This window comes from Paecilomyces variotii (assembly GCF_004022145.1).
Source record: "Paecilomyces variotii strain CBS 101075 chromosome Unknown C8Q69scaffold_6, whole genome shotgun sequence".
NCBI lineage: Eukaryota > Fungi > Ascomycota > Eurotiomycetes > Eurotiales > Thermoascaceae > Paecilomyces > Paecilomyces variotii.
Genome location: NW_021167145.1, coordinates 1481376 through 1497778, shown reverse-complemented (window position 1 = coordinate 1497778; position 16403 = coordinate 1481376). Strand labels below are relative to the sequence as shown.

At 49.9% G+C, this 16403-nt stretch overlaps 8 protein-coding genes across 8 annotated transcripts; 5 read left to right on the top strand and 3 right to left on the bottom strand.

Annotated features, from left to right (window-relative positions):
* Positions 1–506: 506 nt before the first annotated feature.
* On the bottom strand, positions 507–2425 carry C8Q69DRAFT_287833 (serine/threonine-protein kinase RIO1). The gene has a single exon (XM_028626985.1). It carries the CDS (start codon positions 2355–2357, stop codon positions 642–644), a length of 1716 nt encoding a protein of 571 aa, XP_028484928.1. The 5' UTR covers positions 2358–2425; the 3' UTR covers positions 507–641.
* Positions 2426–2552: 127 nt separating this feature from the next.
* On the top strand, positions 2553–6844 carry C8Q69DRAFT_469603 (chromosome segregation protein SudA). Its single transcript, XM_028630771.1, has 5 exons — positions 2553–2777; positions 2834–2993; positions 3049–4259; positions 4312–6206; positions 6262–6844. Exons 1-5 carry the CDS (start codon positions 2740–2742, stop codon positions 6552–6554), a joined length of 3597 nt encoding a protein of 1198 aa, XP_028484927.1. The 5' UTR covers positions 2553–2739; the 3' UTR covers positions 6555–6844.
* C8Q69DRAFT_469600 (hypothetical protein) lies at positions 6845–8233 on the bottom strand. The gene is made up of 2 exons (XM_028630770.1): positions 7861–8233; positions 6845–7659 (listed from the first exon to the last, which is right to left on the bottom strand). The coding sequence occupies exons 1-2, from the start codon at positions 7982–7984 to the stop codon at positions 7022–7024; spliced, it is 762 nt and encodes a 253-aa protein (XP_028484926.1). The 5' UTR covers positions 7985–8233; the 3' UTR covers positions 6845–7021.
* Positions 8234–9847, top strand: C8Q69DRAFT_469599 (NADH-cytochrome b5 reductase). The gene is made up of 4 exons (XM_028630769.1): positions 8234–8359; positions 8451–8596; positions 8695–9320; positions 9375–9847. The coding sequence occupies exons 1-4, from the start codon at positions 8355–8357 to the stop codon at positions 9522–9524; spliced, it is 927 nt and encodes a 308-aa protein (XP_028484925.1). The 5' UTR covers positions 8234–8354; the 3' UTR covers positions 9525–9847.
* On the bottom strand, positions 9848–11324 carry C8Q69DRAFT_469596 (hypothetical protein). Its single transcript, XM_028630768.1, has 2 exons — positions 10827–11324; positions 9848–10724 (listed from the first exon to the last, which is right to left on the bottom strand). The coding sequence occupies exons 1-2, from the start codon at positions 11094–11096 to the stop codon at positions 9942–9944; spliced, it is 1053 nt and encodes a 350-aa protein (XP_028484924.1). The 5' UTR covers positions 11097–11324; the 3' UTR covers positions 9848–9941.
* On the top strand, positions 11323–12678 carry C8Q69DRAFT_287829 (hypothetical protein). The gene is made up of 4 exons (XM_028626984.1): positions 11323–11647; positions 11698–11941; positions 12006–12141; positions 12211–12678. The coding sequence occupies exons 1-4, from the start codon at positions 11506–11508 to the stop codon at positions 12517–12519; spliced, it is 831 nt and encodes a 276-aa protein (XP_028484923.1). The 5' UTR covers positions 11323–11505; the 3' UTR covers positions 12520–12678.
* A 109-nt stretch (positions 12679–12787) lies between these two features.
* On the top strand, positions 12788–13332 carry C8Q69DRAFT_507642 (hypothetical protein; the record flags this gene model as incomplete). Its single annotated transcript, XM_028632904.1, has 2 exons — positions 12788–13010; positions 13055–13332. 2 exons carry the CDS (start codon positions 12788–12790, stop codon positions 13330–13332), a joined length of 501 nt encoding a protein of 166 aa, XP_028484922.1.
* Positions 13333–13552: 220 nt separating this feature from the next.
* Positions 13553–16396, top strand: C8Q69DRAFT_433618 (arginyl-tRNA synthetase). Its single transcript, XM_028628516.1, has 4 exons — positions 13553–14023; positions 14104–15401; positions 15455–15868; positions 15922–16396. The coding sequence occupies exons 1-4, from the start codon at positions 13574–13576 to the stop codon at positions 15926–15928; spliced, it is 2169 nt and encodes a 722-aa protein (XP_028484921.1). The 5' UTR covers positions 13553–13573; the 3' UTR covers positions 15929–16396.
* Positions 16397–16403: the final 7 nt, after the last annotated feature.

The following is a 16403-nucleotide window of genomic DNA, read 5'->3' as shown; positions in this document are numbered from 1 at the left end:
TTTTGATCATTCACCGTTTAATACGACTTCCACTTCAATTACATTCTCCATTCTATATTCATGACCAAATTTAATGATGTTACTCACTAGCCCACCGCTGGCACACCCCAAATGACGAAACTTTCATAATGTTTCAATGAAACTTATCATCCGTCCGTGTCCGTGTCCACAGGAATGCAGCGAACAAAGCAGGATGCATACTCCCGAACCCGAATCTAGCGTCTCGAGACGTAAGCACGAACTTTTGCTTCTCTTGTATTCCCATGGATATCGGTAATTGGCGGTTGAGATGAAGATCAAAGAGAGCTCTGATGGGTTGTGCAGTGGTTGATATATAAATATATATATTACTCCTATAAATTTATGTGACATCACATGACGTTATCTTGATGAGTCTTAGAATTATTTAAATTTGTAGACTGCGACTTGAACCGGCAGGATATTTATATATTCTTAAGCAACTTTTCTATACCGTATGAGATATATATCCAACCATCAAGATGAACACGTCAATTCGATATTTCGGTCATGCATTTCGTAACATTCGATTGAAGGGAAAAAAGAAGATCACAATCAACCATAACGCCGCTTAAGATGGCCAGACTATAAACAAAGAAATGAACCGGAACGGATGCAGCTATTCAGCGCTTCTTGGAGGACTGGCTGACGAGCTTCTTCTTCAGATGCTTCGGCATCTTCTTAGCTCTCTGCTCACGCTTCTCTTCCTTCACTTGACGCTTGTGTTCACGCTTGGCGTCCTTGTCCTCGAAGCGCTTGCCGCGAGGTTGTTTCTTCTCGAAGGGATCCAACTCTCCATCCGAGTCGGATTCAGAACCGGAGACGGAGACGCCACCACTCTGATCAGACTGCTCATCTGACTTCACTTCGGCTGCGATATCGTCGGAGGTATTCTTCTTCTGCGCCAGCAGGTCTCGGTAGACGAGGTCGTCTCCTTCGCCGGTACGAAGCTTTTCTGCGTCCCGCTCCACGTCGTAGACCTGCTCGAGTGTCTGTGGGATATACTGCTGACGGAACACGGCGGTTTCCACCTCATCCTCACCAGCAGCATCCTGCTCATCATTGTCGGCTCGATGAGCGAACAATTTCTCGATGGTCTCAGTCATCTGCTCGTTTGATTCCGGTGTAGTAGTCGGGCCTTCAGCCGACGTGATAAATTCGAAGACAGTCCGTTCAGACAACGCGTGCACACCCTTTCGAGTGAAGAAATCGCTAACATTCTTGATGTCCATTCGGAGGAACTCGAAACTACGAGGGTGATCGTGTTCCACACTCTGACTGACATCAATGATGTACAGCTTGTCGTTGTGGTATAGGATGTTGTATTCACTCAAATCAGCGTGGACGAGTCTGCATGTTTGGTACATTGTCCTCATGTAGCCCAGTAGCTCGATGTACAGCGATCGCCACTTAGTCTCGGGGTCTGGAATATCGAATTGGACGTCCTTCAGTCGCGGGGATGGGACACCCTTGGAATTTCCGAGGAAGCCCATAACGAGGACGTGTAGTCGGAGATAGAGAGGCTCTGGGCTGGGAATGCCAGCAGCGTGGATACGTCGCAGGTTTCGCATCTCCTTTTCTGCCCAGACCTTCACCATGGCTCGGTTGTTGCTCTTGTTGTATCCCTGTCTGAAACGGAACTCTCCAGTAACATACTTGTCTCGGTCCTTGAAGACAAGAATACTGGTCTTGTAGACTTTGATCGCGCGCTGAACGGGCGCAGACTCCTCGTCATCCGGGAATGATACAGCGTGGTAGACATTCGCCTCCTTTCCAGTGGAGAGACATCCGTTGATTTCCGACACAATGTTCCTGTTGATCATCTGCAGCAGAATCATCCGCGTTCGTGGATCCAACACTTGTTCCGAAGTGGCTCTGTCGCTCTTATCGACGTTACGCTCACCACGGCCACCCAACCCCGACTGCTTGTCATCCAGACGAATCTTGGCTGCATGTCGCGACAGAGACGATATCTGGTCATCCACGGAAGCGAGCGTGTTGACCGTAGGTTTCTGGGGGTTCGTCTTTGGATATTGCCACTTGGGGACAGTAGGATCTTGCGACAGTTCATTTATGCGCCGCTGACGGTTGTAGGATTTTGTGAAGTCTGCAGGGTTCGCAGAGACGAACTCGTCCGCGTCAATATCGTCTTCGAAAATGTCGTCGTAGTACTCATCCTCGTCCTCTTCGCCGTCTTCTTGGACCTCTGTGTTGTCCTGCCCCGCGGCGGCGGGGCTGTCTGCAGAGTTCAGATAGCCCTGGTTAGGGACAAATGTGTGTGTAGGCGCCTGGCCATCAGCAATACCGGCAGCCCGGGTCTCTCCGCCAGCTGAAGCCATTGTGGAAGTCTGAGGAGACAAGATGTTGTCAAAAGGACAAAATGAGGACCCGGAGGCGTTGAAAAAGTCACTTCTAGTGATGCGGAAAGTAGTGCGGCAGAATGATAATTTCGGACTCACCGCCTAGAGGAAAGCCCCGCGGGCCTTTTTTGGTCAAGTGCGGCCGACACGCGTGAACGACAAGATGCGCCAGACCACGCGTAAAGAGTTCGCTCTACTCGGTCGCAAAGCACCACAGCTTGTCTCGTCTCTCAGCAGCTCACTCACCCCGTCTACGGGGGTACCATCTCCTTGTTTACTAACTACCAGGGGATATAATCCTTTCTGGTGATGTTGTGATTTTCCTAGGTACTTTACTCGCGCTGCGCGTAGCCTCGTCAAGATGTACATCAAGCAAATTATCATCCAAGGCTTTAAGAGGTAGGTGTTATCGCACGCCATTCAGCATAGCAATATCTTAACAGGTGTTTCAACAGCTACAAGGACCAAACGGTCATCGAACCTTTCTCCCCAAAGCACAATGTTATAGTCGGCCGCAACGGTTCCGGCAAGAGTAACTTCTTCGCCGCGATCCGTTTCGTGCTTAGCGATGCATACACCCAGATGGGCAGAGAGGAGCGTCAGGCTCTTCTGCACGTAAGTTCACCGTGACGATATTTGGTTCCGTCAATAGATAGCTTACAAGAAACAGGAGGGATCTGGGTCTGCAGTTATGTCAGCCTACGTCGAGGTCATCTTCGACAACTCGGATGATCGATTCCCTACGGGCAGGCCGGAACTGGTTCTACGCCGTACCATTGGTCTGAAGAAAGATGAATACACGCTGGATCGTAAGAACGCGACTAAAGCAGACGTCATGAACCTGCTCGAATCCGCTGGTTTCTCCAGATCGAATCCTTACTATATCGTCCCCCAGGGACGTGTTACGACCCTGACGAATATGAAGGACTCCGAGCGTCTTGTTCTGCTCAAGGAAGTGGCAGGAACACAGGTCTACGAAGCGCGTCGTGCGGAGTCGCTGAAAATCATGAACGAGACGAACAACAAGCGCGCTAAGATCGATGAGCTGCTAGACTACATCAATGAGAGACTGGGCGAGCTAGAGGAGGAGAAAGACGAGCTCCGAAATTATCAAGAACAGGACAGAGAGCGGAGATGCCTGGAATACACGATTTATTCTCGTGAACAGGCGGAGATCGCTGCCGCTCTTGACAGCATCGAAGGACAAAGGCAGACTGGCCTGGAAGACACTGATGTTAATCGAGAACACTTCATCCAGGGTGAAAAGGACATGGCACAGATCGATGCGGAAATTGCGGAGTGCAAGCAACAGATCGAGTTCTTGAAAGTCGACAAAGCTCAACTGGAAGATGAACGTCGTGAATCTTCCAAAGCGCTTGCCCAAGCCGAGTTGAAGGCCAAGTCCCTCGCTGATGGCCAGTCAGCAGCACAACAGTCGAAGATGCGCCATGACGCCGACTTGAAGTCTGTTCAGGCGGCAATCGAGCAACGTGAAGCCGAACTTGCTGAGCTAAACCCGCGCTTCAATGCGGAAAAGGAGCAGGAAGAAAAGGTGAAAGCTCAGCTTGATGAGGCCGATACGGCTCGTCAGAGACTATACGCCAAACAGGGCCGCAATTCCCGTTTCAAGAACAAGGCGGAGCGTGATAAATGGCTTCAGAAGGAAATCAGAGATAACTACACATCAATCTCGACTGTCAAGGCTGTGCGGATGCAAACTGGCGAAGAGATCAAAGAGCTCGAAAATGATATTGCGATCTTGGAACCTGAAGTCGAAAGTTTACGCAAGCAGATCGAGGGCAGGGGAGACACGATGCAATCCATGGACCAGCAGGTGCAGGCGGCTAAAGACGAAAGGGATCGACTTATGGACCAGAGAAAGTGAGTTAGGAGAGATCTCATGTGGTCGGGAGCGTATGCTAACTGGAAATAGGGAGCTATGGAGAGAAGAGGCCAAACTCGACTCAATATTATCAAACGCGTCACAGGAGGTCGAGCGCGCTGAGAGGAATCTCGCTCAAATGATGGATCACAATACCAGCCGCGGAGTTGCAGCGGTACGTCGGATCGCGCGTCAGCACAACATCCAGGGCGTTTATGGGACGATGGCCGAGCTAGTCGAGGTCAACGACAGATACAGAACCGCGGTAGAAGTTACTGCCGGCCAGAGTCTTTTCCATTACATTGTGGATACCGATGACACTGCTACCAAAGTGCTTGAGATACTCCAAAAGGAGAAATCAGGCAGAGTGACCTTTATGCCCCTAAACAGACTGCGACCCCGCCCCATTAACATGCCGAAAGCAAGTGACACTATCCCGATGATCGAAAAGCTCCAATTTGATCCCAAGTATGAGAAGGCTTTTCAGCAGGTCTTTGGTAAGACTATCATCTGTCCAAACCTGCAGGTTGCATCTCAATACGCGCGTAGCCACGGTGTCAACGCGATCACCCCGGAAGGTGACCGATCTGACAAGAGAGGTGCTCTGACTGGTGGTTTCCATGATTCTCGCTCGTCTCGTCTTGAGGCCATGAAGAATCTATCAAAATGGCGAGAGGAATACGAAGCCAAGAGAAACCGGGGGACGGAGATCAGGAGGGAGCTTGAGAAGATGGACCAGATGATTACCAGGGCCGTCGGTGAACTTCAGAAATTGGAGCAGCGTCGACAACAGGTTCACGGTAGCAGCGGGCCTCTGCGACAGGAGCTGCGAAGCAAGCGTGACCTTCTACAGAACAAAATCGATAACCTCGATGCGAAACGACGAGCTCTACGTAATATTGAATCGAACCTGGCTGCTCTCAATGATCAGGTCAATGCTTTGGAGGCTGAATTGTCTTCGCCCTTCTCGAAAGCACTCACCGGGGAAGAAGAGGGCCGTCTAGATACTCTAAACTCGATGGTTCAAGATCTCCGCCGCCAGTATTCTGAGCTCTCTAGCCGACGAAGCGAGCTTGAAGCACGGAAGTCCGTGCTCGAGGTCGAGCTTCGAGAGAACCTGAACCCCCTTTTGGACCAACTCCTCAGTCAGGATCTTGAAATCGGAGAGGATGCCACTGGCGGCAACCTCAAGGAGAGCCAGCGAGACGCGAAGCGACTGAGCAAAGCTTTAGAGAAGATCACCCAACGTCTTCAGCAGGTGGAGGAGTCGGTTGAGACAGCTAACGCGCAGGTCAGCCAATTAGAACAGCGCAAAGCCGAAATCAGAAGAGAGCTCGAGGAGCTGGCCAGATCCATCGAGAAACACCAGAGAAGAATGGAGAAGAGCATGCAGAAGAAGGCCGCCTTGACAAAACAGGCAGCTGAATGCAGTGCCAACATCCGAGACTTGGGAGTCTTGCCAGATGAAGCTTTCACAAAGTACAAGAACACCGATTCCAACGCGGTCGTCAAGAAGCTGCACAAGGTCAACGAGGCGTTGAAGAAGTACTCACACGTCAACAAGAAGGCATTCGAGCAGTACAACAATTTCACCAAGCAACGGGAGACTCTCACGAAGCGTCGTGAGGAGCTCGACGCTTCTCAAAGGTCCATCGATGAGCTGATTTCTGTGCTCGACCAGAGGAAGGACGAGGCCATAGAGCGAACGTTCAAGCAGGTGTCACGAGAGTTTGCGCTGGTCTTTGAGAAATTGGTACCCGCCGGCCGTGGTCGCTTGATCATTCAGCGCAAGACAGATCGGCCTTTGCAACAGGATGATGTCGACTCTGATGATGAAGAACACCATGAGAGTGTCGAGAACTACGTTGGTGTTAGTATCAGCGTCAGCTTTAACAGCAAGCACGACGAACAACAGCGTATCCAGCAGCTCAGCGGTGGACAGAAGAGTAAGTTTCTTGGTTTCTAATGTGAATAGAGCAGTTTTGCTGACGGCCATTTCAGGTTTGTGTGCTCTGGCACTGGTTTTTGCTATCCAGGCCTGTGATCCTGCTCCATTCTATCTGTTCGATGAGATTGACGCCAACCTGGACGCTCAGTATCGTACGGCAGTCGCACAGATGCTCAAGTCTATCTCGGACTCCACTAACGGACAATTTATCTGCACGACTTTCCGACCGGAGATGTTGCTGGTTGCGGAGAAGTGCTACGGTGTCAGTTTCCGGAACAAAGCCAGTACGATCGACGTGGTGTCGACGGAAGAGGCTCTGAAGTTTGTGGAGGAACAGAAGACATGATACGGGAGTTTCGCACATGTACAACGCCTGTGGGGACTCTATGCTTCTTGTTTTGTACGGGATACCATCTGTTCGAAGTTCTGCTTGCTGTTGCTATTTGATGGCTGCTTGGCTGGCTTGAGGTTATCTACGGTGTTCCCTGGGGATTAGTTGTTTTTAATGATCGCTACGGAATGCTAGTTATTTGCGGTTGATGGGGACCTGTGTATATGCTTTGAAAATTCATATGCCATTAATTGCAACTGAAAGTTGGGTAGTCATCCAGAAGTACTTAACTAAGCAATCTATGGCATCTGTATCTTTGAACTAACCTTGCATTTCGATTTCTATGACGTGAAATATATTGTTCCCGTGTAGATAACAGCAAAACTGTCTATATGTACATACTCTATAATATGATCTGTCTAGAGTCTCACTATGAACCCCTAGTAGCATGCATAATCATTCATCATAATCGTCATCAATCTTTAATGGCGCTCCATCCTTTCGCCCGTCCATTCTTCGATAATTTCATCAGGCACATCTCTTACAAGAACATGAACATGCTCCAGCGCCCTCACACTCTGCAACCCGACCGGATTCTTGAACCACAGCACCTGCTCCTTCGGGTTCGCAAAGCCAGCGCGTTTCAGCCTGTCGACAAATGTGCGCTGCACGAAATTCTCAATGAGCGACCGGCTCTCATCCGTGACGTCCCCGTCCTCTGACTTGACAGCCACAGGAGTCTTCAGCCAGACGACCAGATGGGTGATCCCGGGTGCGAGGCCATAGGGCCAGTCATTCCGCAGAACACGGTAATCCTCGGGATCGGCAAATGGAACGGGGTTCTTGTATGGAATCACGGGTCTGCTGTCAGCCGTCGCAGTAGCCGAAACCGTTGCTGCTGCTGTTGCTGTTGCTGTTGTTGGGACGCCCCCATTCTTGTTTCTGGCGCCGTTTTCTTCTTCAGCCGGGTTGGCCTGTTGCTCCGGCTCATGCCACCGCAGACGCTCCTGGCAGATATAGTTGGTTATCGAGCCATAGACAGCTTTGGTGTCGCTGCTCCAGGCCATATATCGGCGCAGATCGGATGGTTTCCGCTTGAGTTCATCAAGGGCATTGCGGGCTGTAGAATAATGCGGGGAACGGAGTGTGAGTTTAATATATTTCGGAGAACGGATAAGTTAGGCATAGGTATATGTATTGTCCATCTGTCATGAGGGGTTGAGGAAGCACGGAGAACGCTCTTTCCAAATTCGCAGTATGGATTTTTTGGGGGGTAGACATATGGCTCTAAATATGTAATGGAACTTATGTGTCTACATACCGATCAGTTCCTTCAGATTCTCCCAGTTGTGAGGGACGAATTCCTCGTCGGTCATGGAGAGTATCTGGCGGTCAACCGCGGTGAGGTTGAAGGGCGCCGGGCTGTTGGGGGAAATTGTCCCCATTTTGTTCTGCGGTGGATCGTCTTGGGATATGTATAAACTAAAATACACCAGCCAGGAGAAGGTCTATAGAATTTGAATGGAAGATCAATCTGAGTAGACAAAGGACAGCAGTTGCAAATAGTGAATCACGAACAGCGGTTAATTATTATTACTTCCTTCCATTCAGTCATTTCGCGGGGAGCCGTAACTTACGGTCACGATCGCGTAACTTTACCAGTAAGGGTACTCGCTTCCCGCTCGCCGCCCGTCAGCGCCGTGACAGAACGGAGCGACTTTAAAAAGCGAGAGCTTCTCCTCAACCCCCGAAAGCACACGACCTGCCCTTGTGCCCTCCCAGCATCGTTGCTTGCCTCGCAGGTAGTCAGTCAAGATGAGGTATGTTCTCCTTCTGCCAGTGATGGTTTACTACGCTGTGTACGCTATTCTCAACTTTGCGATGCTGACACAGTTGCTTCATCGAATCTAGCGGACTCTTCTCCACCGAGAATATCACCGGGGTCATCATCCCCTCCGTGCTTCTTGTCGTGGGCACCACGATCGTGAAGAAGGAATGGGTCCCTTTTGCCGTTGCGCTGGCAGCTGCTCTGTCTGCCTGGAAGGTGGTTAGCAACCGTATGTGCTTTCTCAACCCCCAATGCCTGCTCTGCACTGCGCTGTCGCATTATCTCTCGGCAGCCCGCAAAGCTAACATCGACCTCTGAATGATCTAGGCCCGCGCAAGGTGCTCACCCCCAATGAGTTCCAGGAGTTCCCGCTCAAGGAGAAGACCCTCGTCTCGCACAATGTCGCTATCTACCGCTTCGCCCTTCCGCGTCCCACGGACATCCTGGGACTGCCCATCGGCCAGCACATCTCTCTCGCTGCTACGATCGCCGGAAACCCCAAGGAGGTTGTGCGCTCGTACACCCCTATCTCCTCTGACAATGAGGCCGGTTACTTCGATCTGCTGGTCAAGGAATACCCCCAGGGCAATATCTCCAGGTACCTGGCCAACATGAAGATCGGAGATAAGATGAAGGTGCGCGGACCCAAGGGAGCCATGGTCTACACCCCCAACATGTGCAGACACATTGGTATGATCGCTGGTGGTACCGGTATCACCCCCATGCTCCAGGTCATCAAGGCCATCATCCGTAACAGACCCCGCAACGGAGGCAACGACACCACCCAGGTTGACCTGATCTTTGCCAACGTCAACCCGGAGGATATCTTGCTCAAGGACGAACTGGACGCTCTGGCACAGGAGGACGACGGCTTCCGTGTGTACTACGTGCTGAACAACCCGCCCGAGGGCTGGAACGGTGGTGTTGGTTTCGTTACTGCGGATATGATCAAGGTTCGTTTTCTCGTGGTCATTGTACATCCGTATTGATACTAATTTTCTTCACAGGAGCGTCTCCCCGCCCCGGCTAGTGACATCAAGATCCTTCTCTGCGGTCCTCCTCCCATGGTCAGTGCTATGAAGAAGGCAACCGAGTCCCTCGGCTACACCAAGGCTCGCCCCGTCAGCAAGCTCGAGGACCAGGTCTTCTGCTTCTAAACGGGACGTACAGCGTTCGCGAGATATATTTGCGGTGGTATTATGTATCTGCTTAAAGCACGAGATGTTAGACGGGACGTTCCTACCATGCCATAGACATACCTGTTTTACGAAGCGGGAAGAGGTTGGGGGGACGGGGAAAAGTGTTAGATTAACACCTAGACATTCATGATGTTAATGTTTGGGACACAACAGGTTCACACAACGGTGTTCTAGAGTGTATTTTGACCTAAATTGTGCCTGGCGTACAGTGCACGTGGGCTGGATTATCTCGAGTACATTATGTATAGGAAATATATGTTAGTACAAGGATTATTCGCAGAAGAATCACGATTGTCATCATTGAAACTAACTGTAGTATCTAAAACTGCAGGTGGGTATCTGTCGCGTTCGCAAATGGAGGCCTGCAATTGAAACTCAGACCATCGTTGAAGATGAAGGTTGGGCCTCGCCCTGAAGTTGCACCAGTCCATCCACCATAGCCATAAACTTCTGTTGATATTCCTCCGCCGTCGTTGTGATAGTCATGGGCCCCTTCCTGCCCACCACATTGAACGTCTGCACGACACCCGTCATCGCTTGCGCGTGCAACTTATGCTTCGCCCAGAAGAAATCAAGCAATACAGCGCGATATTTCCACTTGCCGTCAGCAGAAGGTACGCCTACGCGCCATTGTGACCTTCTCCCCACGACAGGAGGTTCCGACGACGCGGGAAACCGCACCAGAAAGAGCGAATAATCAACCACATTGGCCGACTGTAAGAAACGCGTATCCTGATCCACTGTGTTCTTCAAATCTTCATACTGCGCTCCCGTGATTCGAATCTTGTCTTCAAAAGTATGCACCAACTTGCTCATAGTCTCCTCACTCGTGAGTTGCGGGAATAGATCGCGTTCCGGATAGAAATAATCCGTCGGTTTCAAGTCATACGTCTCCCATTTGTCTTTGGCAGAGTCCTCGTTTCTCCCGTAGAGCACATTCTCCATTATAACGTGGTACGATGGAGAGATGCCAAGGAGAGCGCCTAGAGTCGGATATGGTGATATGAGGAAGTCGGTGATTCGGACGAGGAGCGAGTCAGGATGAGAACTCATGTACTCGCAGTAAGGGAGGAAGAGGTCATTGCGGAAGAAAGAGTGTTCGAAATGTCGAGGTAGACTCTTGATGAGGAATTTAAAGTTGGATGTGCAGAAGAATGTCTTGTATAGTTTTCGATGGTAAGTGAACTTTGTTCAGTTAAATAAAAGAAAGGGTACTACTGTGCGACCTTTATTGTGACTAAATGAAACGGCATAGCTTACAGAACCCGAATATCCTAAATCACCCATCGGTTCAAGACTTTTCGAACCTTTCTTGTGTAGAAAGGAGCATCTGTACTCTTCCTCGTCGATCTCCCAGGTTTCATCGCGCAGCCGTCTGAATAATTCATATCCGAAGCGGACCAACCTTATCCGGAAAATAGTGAAGAAGGCCAGGACATATGACAAAATGGTCTTTTTGGATTCATTTGGGTCGCGATAGAGTGCAAGTTGTATGGAGCGGCTGATGGAGTTATATCGTTTGTTACCCATGGCTGGAGCTGAAGAACGGACACGATGCTCGAGTGTGATACTCCGGGCATGAGAGAAGAGTAGTGAGTAACATGTCTAGTCCAGCCTGCTACCCCTGAGTTGGCTAATTTATCTATTATTCAATATTTACAGCGACATTGACAGGAACCGGTTCGATAACGTGACGTCAGAGATCGCCGAAGCCGTTAAGTACCTACCTAGGTAGGTAGGTACCACCTTAGGCCCGGGGTACCTAAGGTATGTACTTACCACATTTGGACTAACTAGGGAGAAGTAGGGCGGTTAGGCACGTGACTAACACATGTTGTATGGTTACCTAACCATACAGTTACTATCCTAGACAGAAGTCTTGGAAATTCAAACCATCTGCCTTGTAATACACCCACTTCATACCTATCTGTTGTCTAAAATGTCATCTTATCTTGGGACACTTTTTGCGAAACCACACAAGTGGGCCGCCCTCCATCGAGATCTCCTACGAGTCAAGGAGGATCAAGTCTCTTCTGAGAGATTAGTTGGCTCCACATATCTGCCGCAAGATGGCGATCAAGGCAAACACCCCCTCGCCTTTCCAATTCTGGTCTATCTAACGTTAATCTAGAATTTGAAGCTATCGCTGCGGATTTTGCCAAACCAACAAGAGAGGATTTTCTTGACGGCACGATCTTATTTAATTGCAGAGAGAGTCACTTCTGGAGTGTCTTTGACATGCTCAGACCGATGATGCGACTGGAAGAAGAAGCAGAAGGAGACCAACCTGACAGCCAATATTTTCGAATGTCGAAATATACAATGGGATATCTCATCAATGTTCTTCTTGCGCAGGTCCACTTAAACACAGGGTTGTGAGTGTGAATCCTCTCTACACGGTGTAGTTATATTGATAAATGCTCATTGCTGTCAACCTAGTGTTTTGCTTCGAGACTCGAAGATCAGTTTTCACATCCATTCCTGCGGTGTTAAGGGTACTTTGAAGCCTGCAGGGGTTCTCAGCAGGTGCTCTGACCTCAGAAACAAAATAACGCTTCCACTTGCCACGTTTTCGGTTGGTTCTAACTATTAACCACTTCCAAGATTACTTACTGAGGTTGAGTCACAGGCGATGTGCCCTCAGAAAAATAAAGATACCATCTGTCACGAAATCCCGCAAATCCTCATACAGGCTGTATTAATGTTCCAACAGAATCCAACACTTAAAACCTACCAGCCATTCGCACTCCGGGTCGATGGAACTAAAATTCAGCTTAGCTCTGCCCCAATACCTCAAACATACATCCAGGACCTCAGTCGCGGTAGTCCACTTACTGGAGAGCTTACAATTCTTCACTCTGTGGCTTATGATCTACGGAACCCCGAGGAGCGAAGGGAGATCTCGAGACTTCTTGTTGGTCTTCTGAGACGCCTTGATGCTGCAAATTTTTAAATATTTAACATAACACCGCTCCTTGCCAAATTGCGATTCGTGGAGAATCCTTCAGACACCCTGATAACCCTATAACTTTTTGCCGGATGCTCCTTCCGTCGCAACAGGGATGTCTTATAAATTGCAGCCATCCGTTGTTCGTTCCTCCCATTGGCCTTCTGCGATCTCTCGGTCCGTGCTAGCCAACATCTGGGATTTCAATGGTATATTCTCACGGAGACTGTCCTTGATATTGTCTTCTAAATACATCTGACAGAGCCATCGCAAAATGCATTTCGTTCCCACAATCTCAGAGATTGCTGAGAGCCGCTCGAACGGAAGCCTTTCCGACCTCCCCAGCGCACCCTCCGATCTGACCGCGAAAGACTTCTATGTGTCGGGATCCAGGTGGGGGCAAATACACCTCAAGGCTCTACGAGTACAACTCATTGAGCCAGTGTCGCCGGAACGAGTTTTCCCCGGCGAGTTTCTCCCGGGGTCTGACGACCCAGGTACGAAGTATTGCTGCCGGTATGCTGCTGACCATATTTCCTAGTTTTCACGGAACTAAGAACTGAAATAATGAAAGCCTCTGAGGACACTCTGAAGGATTGGTACCTGGTCGCATCTGACTTCGCACACAACCGTTTTGTCGGCTTGTTCGCTGATCTAGCAACACTCATGACTACAAGGCCTGCTCACGTTGAGGGCACGATCGCACATGAGCGCGATCCAAGCCCGGAGTCAGACTTATCCACAGAATCGAACGAAGATCAGGATGAAGAGCTGTCACGCCTGGTCTTCAGTGATCTACTAAGAAAATATCTCTTTTAATATCTTCTAAAGATATAGATAGTTTCTAATAAAAAAAAAATTAATTTAATAGACTAAATAGGGCTCATACTTATTGAAGTTAGCGCTGTTATAACCCGAAAAGGGAAATAAGTGTCGGATAGGGCTGGTAGCCTCACGTGATCCGAGCCAAGCGGCGGGATGTCCTCACCGCCCTGGGCAGTATTATTGCTCTCTTGATTGACTCAAAAAAATTCCCCTCGATCGCTCGAGATCTCCGTTTATGGGCCGCCAACTGCTAAGCGGGGCCTGGCCATTTTCAGACGCCATCTTACAGCGCTGTCGAGTCTTTAGTTCAACCCTCACCGGCTCCCCCCTCTTCAGCTGTACGAACCAGCGACAATTTTCCCCGTTGTCTCGATCCTCCGAACGCGGGCGTCTTTCGACCAGGAACGCAGCTCTTCTGCGCGCGCAGGTGCACAAGGTTCATAGATCGTTTGCAACCATGACTTCCGCTGAGGGGCAGCTGCCCGTCTCCGTTGAGTCGCTCTCATTGCACTCGACCACGGAGAAGTCCAAATTCCCGGACTGCTTCCCGTCGCTGAACCCTGTCGATGTCTATCGGGCTCACATTGCGGAGAAGTTGGGAGAGGTGACGGGCATTGAGCCCGAGAAGATCTACCCCAGGTTGCAGTGGACAAACACTCTGGACAAGGGTGACCTTGTTCTTCCGGTGAGTATAGTCTAATATATTAGACTCGATTGTCTATCTGATATGATATTCTGGAAATGCTAATGTGACTGTGTTTACAGGTTCCTTCTCTCCAGATCAAGGGAAAGAAGCCGCAAGAACTATGTGAAGAGTTCGCCAAAAAGTTTCCTCCCTCCGATCTCGTCCATCCCCCGACCCCCGTCGCTACACACCTGCAGTTTTTCTTCAAGCCCCAACCCTTGACCAGCAATGTCCTGAGCTCTATTCTGAAGAACAAGGCCACCTACGGTACGAACGGCAACCAGGGTCTGCGGGACCCGTCTGATGCCTCCAAGGGAAGGAAGAAAATCATCATCGAGTTCTCCTCTCCCAACATTGCTAAGCCTTTCCACGCTGGCCATCTCCGAAGTACCATTATCGGAGGTTTCCTGGCCAACCTGTTCACCGTTACTGGTTGGGACGTCATCAAGATGAACTACCTGGGTGACTGGGGAAAGCAGTACGGTCTTTTGGCCAACGGATTCAAGCGATACGGCAACGAGGAGGCTCTGCAGAGGGATCCTATCAACCACCTGTTCGATGTTTACGTGAAGGTCAACCAGGATGTCGCCAAGGAGGAAGGTCCTATCAAGGAGCTGAAGGAGCAGATCAAGACCAAGAAGGAGAAGGGTGAGGATGTCTCAGAGCTGGAGAAACAACTCCAGGAGCTCGTCGACAACAGCGAGGACGAGAAAGCGCGTCGATACTTCAAGAGCATGGAGGATGGTGACGAGGCTGCCCTCGCGCTGTGGAAGCGATTCCGTGATCTGAGTATCCAGAAGTACAAGCAGACGTATGCTCGTCTAAACATCGACTTTGACGTCTATTCCGGTGAATCTCAGATCAAGGGTGAGACCATGGAACGCGCGTATAAGACGATGGAGCAGGCTGGTGTTTCTGAGCAATCCGAGGGTGCTGTGATTGTTGACTTTGCCAAACACGGTGCCAAGAAGCTTGGAAAGGCTATCATTGTTCGAAAGGACGGCACTCCTCTTTACTTGACCCGTGATATTGGCGCCATCCTTGAGCGTGACGAGGAGTACCACTTCGATAAGATGATCTACGTTGTTGCTGCTCAGCAGGATCTTCACCTTGCTCAGCTCTTCAAGGTCACAGAGCTGATGGGCCGTAAGGACCTTGCCAGCCGCTGCCAGCACATCAACTTCGGTATGGTCCGTGGTATGAGCACCCGAAAGGGAACCGTCAAGTTCTTGGATGACATCCTGAAGGATGTTGGCGAGTTCATGCATGAAGTCATGAAGAAGAACGAAGTCAAGTACGCTCAGGTTGAGGATCCCGAGAAGACTGCTGATACCTTGGGTATCACCGCTGTTATGGTGCAAGATATGAGGGGCAAGCGGTATGACACTTGACTGTATGGATAACTGGCACAGCTTAACTGACGTTCCACAGTATCAACGGATATGACTTCGACCTGGCTGCCATGACCTCGTTCGAAGGTGACACCGGTCCCTACCTCCAGTATGCCCACGCTCGTCTCTGCTCGATTGTTCGCAAGTCGGAAATCACCCATGAAGAGATGGAATCTGCCAACATGGAACTCCTTACGGAGACTCACGCGACGGACTTGGTCCGTCTGTTGTCCCAATGGCCTGACGTGGTACTCAACACGGCCAAGACTCTCGAGCCTACCACCGTTCTGACCTACCTGTTCCGCATGACGCACGCTCTGAGCTCGAGCTATGACGTCCTCAAGGTCATTGGCAGTGAGCCCGAGGTGAAGAAGGCGCGTATGGCTCTTTACGAATCTGCCAGGCAGGTCCTGCACAATGCCATGAGACTGCTTGGTCTCAACCCCGTGGATCGGTACGTCTTATTTCTGTTGATCTACCTTCGCCCGCATCACTAACATTATATAGTATGTAATCCCGTTTCGGGAAACGGAAACATCTTATATTATCGGAAAGAACCGATAAGTATCCCTACCGCGCCGATGAGACCTTATCTAGATATAAAAGGCACAAAATAAAATATTTACCGTTACGTGGAAATGGATTAGTAGTTTCTTCGCTTACCTTCCGCGAGTCTTATATTACCAGCCTTAACCCTTGCGCCCCGCTGTCTGCTCCTCTGGGAATCAGTCGCAATGAAAGTATACCAATTTAGTCACCACCTCACCTAGCTTTACCAGTAAGTGGTGGGCATGAAACTCTGAGTCAGCTCTGTAATCGTCTCGGAATTCAATATTGATTGAGCAGAATCCAAACTGCTCCCTCTGCACAGCAAGCTCATATTGCAACAAGAGCGCTGTTCCCATTCGTACCCATTGAATCAACGAGAATCGCGGTTGGAGTGCTATGAACCTTCTCCTTTCAAAACATATGACAAGCTCCCTTACTAG

Coding starts and splice junctions, on each gene's coding strand:
- C8Q69DRAFT_469599 (XM_028630769.1), top strand. Junction 8,597..8,694: donor CTGGAAGGTGGTTAGCAACC/GTATGTGCTTTC, acceptor TGAATGATCTAG/GCCCGCGCAAGGTGCTCACC. Junction 9,321..9,374: donor TTACTGCGGATATGATCAAG/GTTCGTTTTCTC, acceptor TTTTCTTCACAG/GAGCGTCTCCCCGCCCCGGC.
- C8Q69DRAFT_287829 (XM_028626984.1), top strand. CDS start 11,506: ATGTCATCTTATCTTGGGACACTTTTTGCGAAACCACACAAGTGGGCC. Junction 11,648..11,697: donor GCCGCAAGATGGCGATCAAG/GCAAACACCCCC, acceptor ACGTTAATCTAG/AATTTGAAGCTATCGCTGCG. Junction 11,942..12,005: donor GTCCACTTAAACACAGGGTT/GTGAGTGTGAAT, acceptor CTGTCAACCTAG/TGTTTTGCTTCGAGACTCGA.
- C8Q69DRAFT_469596 (XM_028630768.1), bottom strand. CDS start 11,096: ATGGGTAACAAACGATATAACTCCATCAGCCGCTCCATACAACTTGCA. Junction 10,725..10,826: donor ATTTAGGATATTCGGGTTCT/GTAAGCTATGCC, acceptor AAACTATACAAG/ACATTCTTCTGCACATCCAA.
- C8Q69DRAFT_469603 (XM_028630771.1), top strand. CDS start 2,740: ATGTACATCAAGCAAATTATCATCCAAGGCTTTAAGAG. Junction 4,260..4,311: donor CGACTTATGGACCAGAGAAA/GTGAGTTAGGAG, acceptor AACTGGAAATAG/GGAGCTATGGAGAGAAGAGG. Junction 6,207..6,261: donor GCTCAGCGGTGGACAGAAGA/GTAAGTTTCTTG, acceptor CGGCCATTTCAG/GTTTGTGTGCTCTGGCACTG.
- C8Q69DRAFT_469600 (XM_028630770.1), bottom strand. CDS start 7,984: ATGGGGACAATTTCCCCCAACAGCCCGGCGCCCTTCAACCTCACCGCG. Junction 7,660..7,860: donor GAATCTGAAGGAACTGATCG/GTATGTAGACAC, acceptor ATTATTCTACAG/CCCGCAATGCCCTTGATGAA.
- C8Q69DRAFT_287833 (XM_028626985.1), bottom strand. CDS start 2,357: ATGGCTTCAGCTGGCGGAGAGACCCGGGCTGCCGGTATTGCTGATGGC.
- C8Q69DRAFT_433618 (XM_028628516.1), top strand. CDS start 13,574: ATGGGCCGCCAACTGCTAAGCGGGGCCTGGCCATTTTCAGACGCCATC. Junction 14,024..14,103: donor AGGGTGACCTTGTTCTTCCG/GTGAGTATAGTC, acceptor CTGTGTTTACAG/GTTCCTTCTCTCCAGATCAA. Junction 15,402..15,454: donor CAAGATATGAGGGGCAAGCG/GTATGACACTTG, acceptor GACGTTCCACAG/TATCAACGGATATGACTTCG.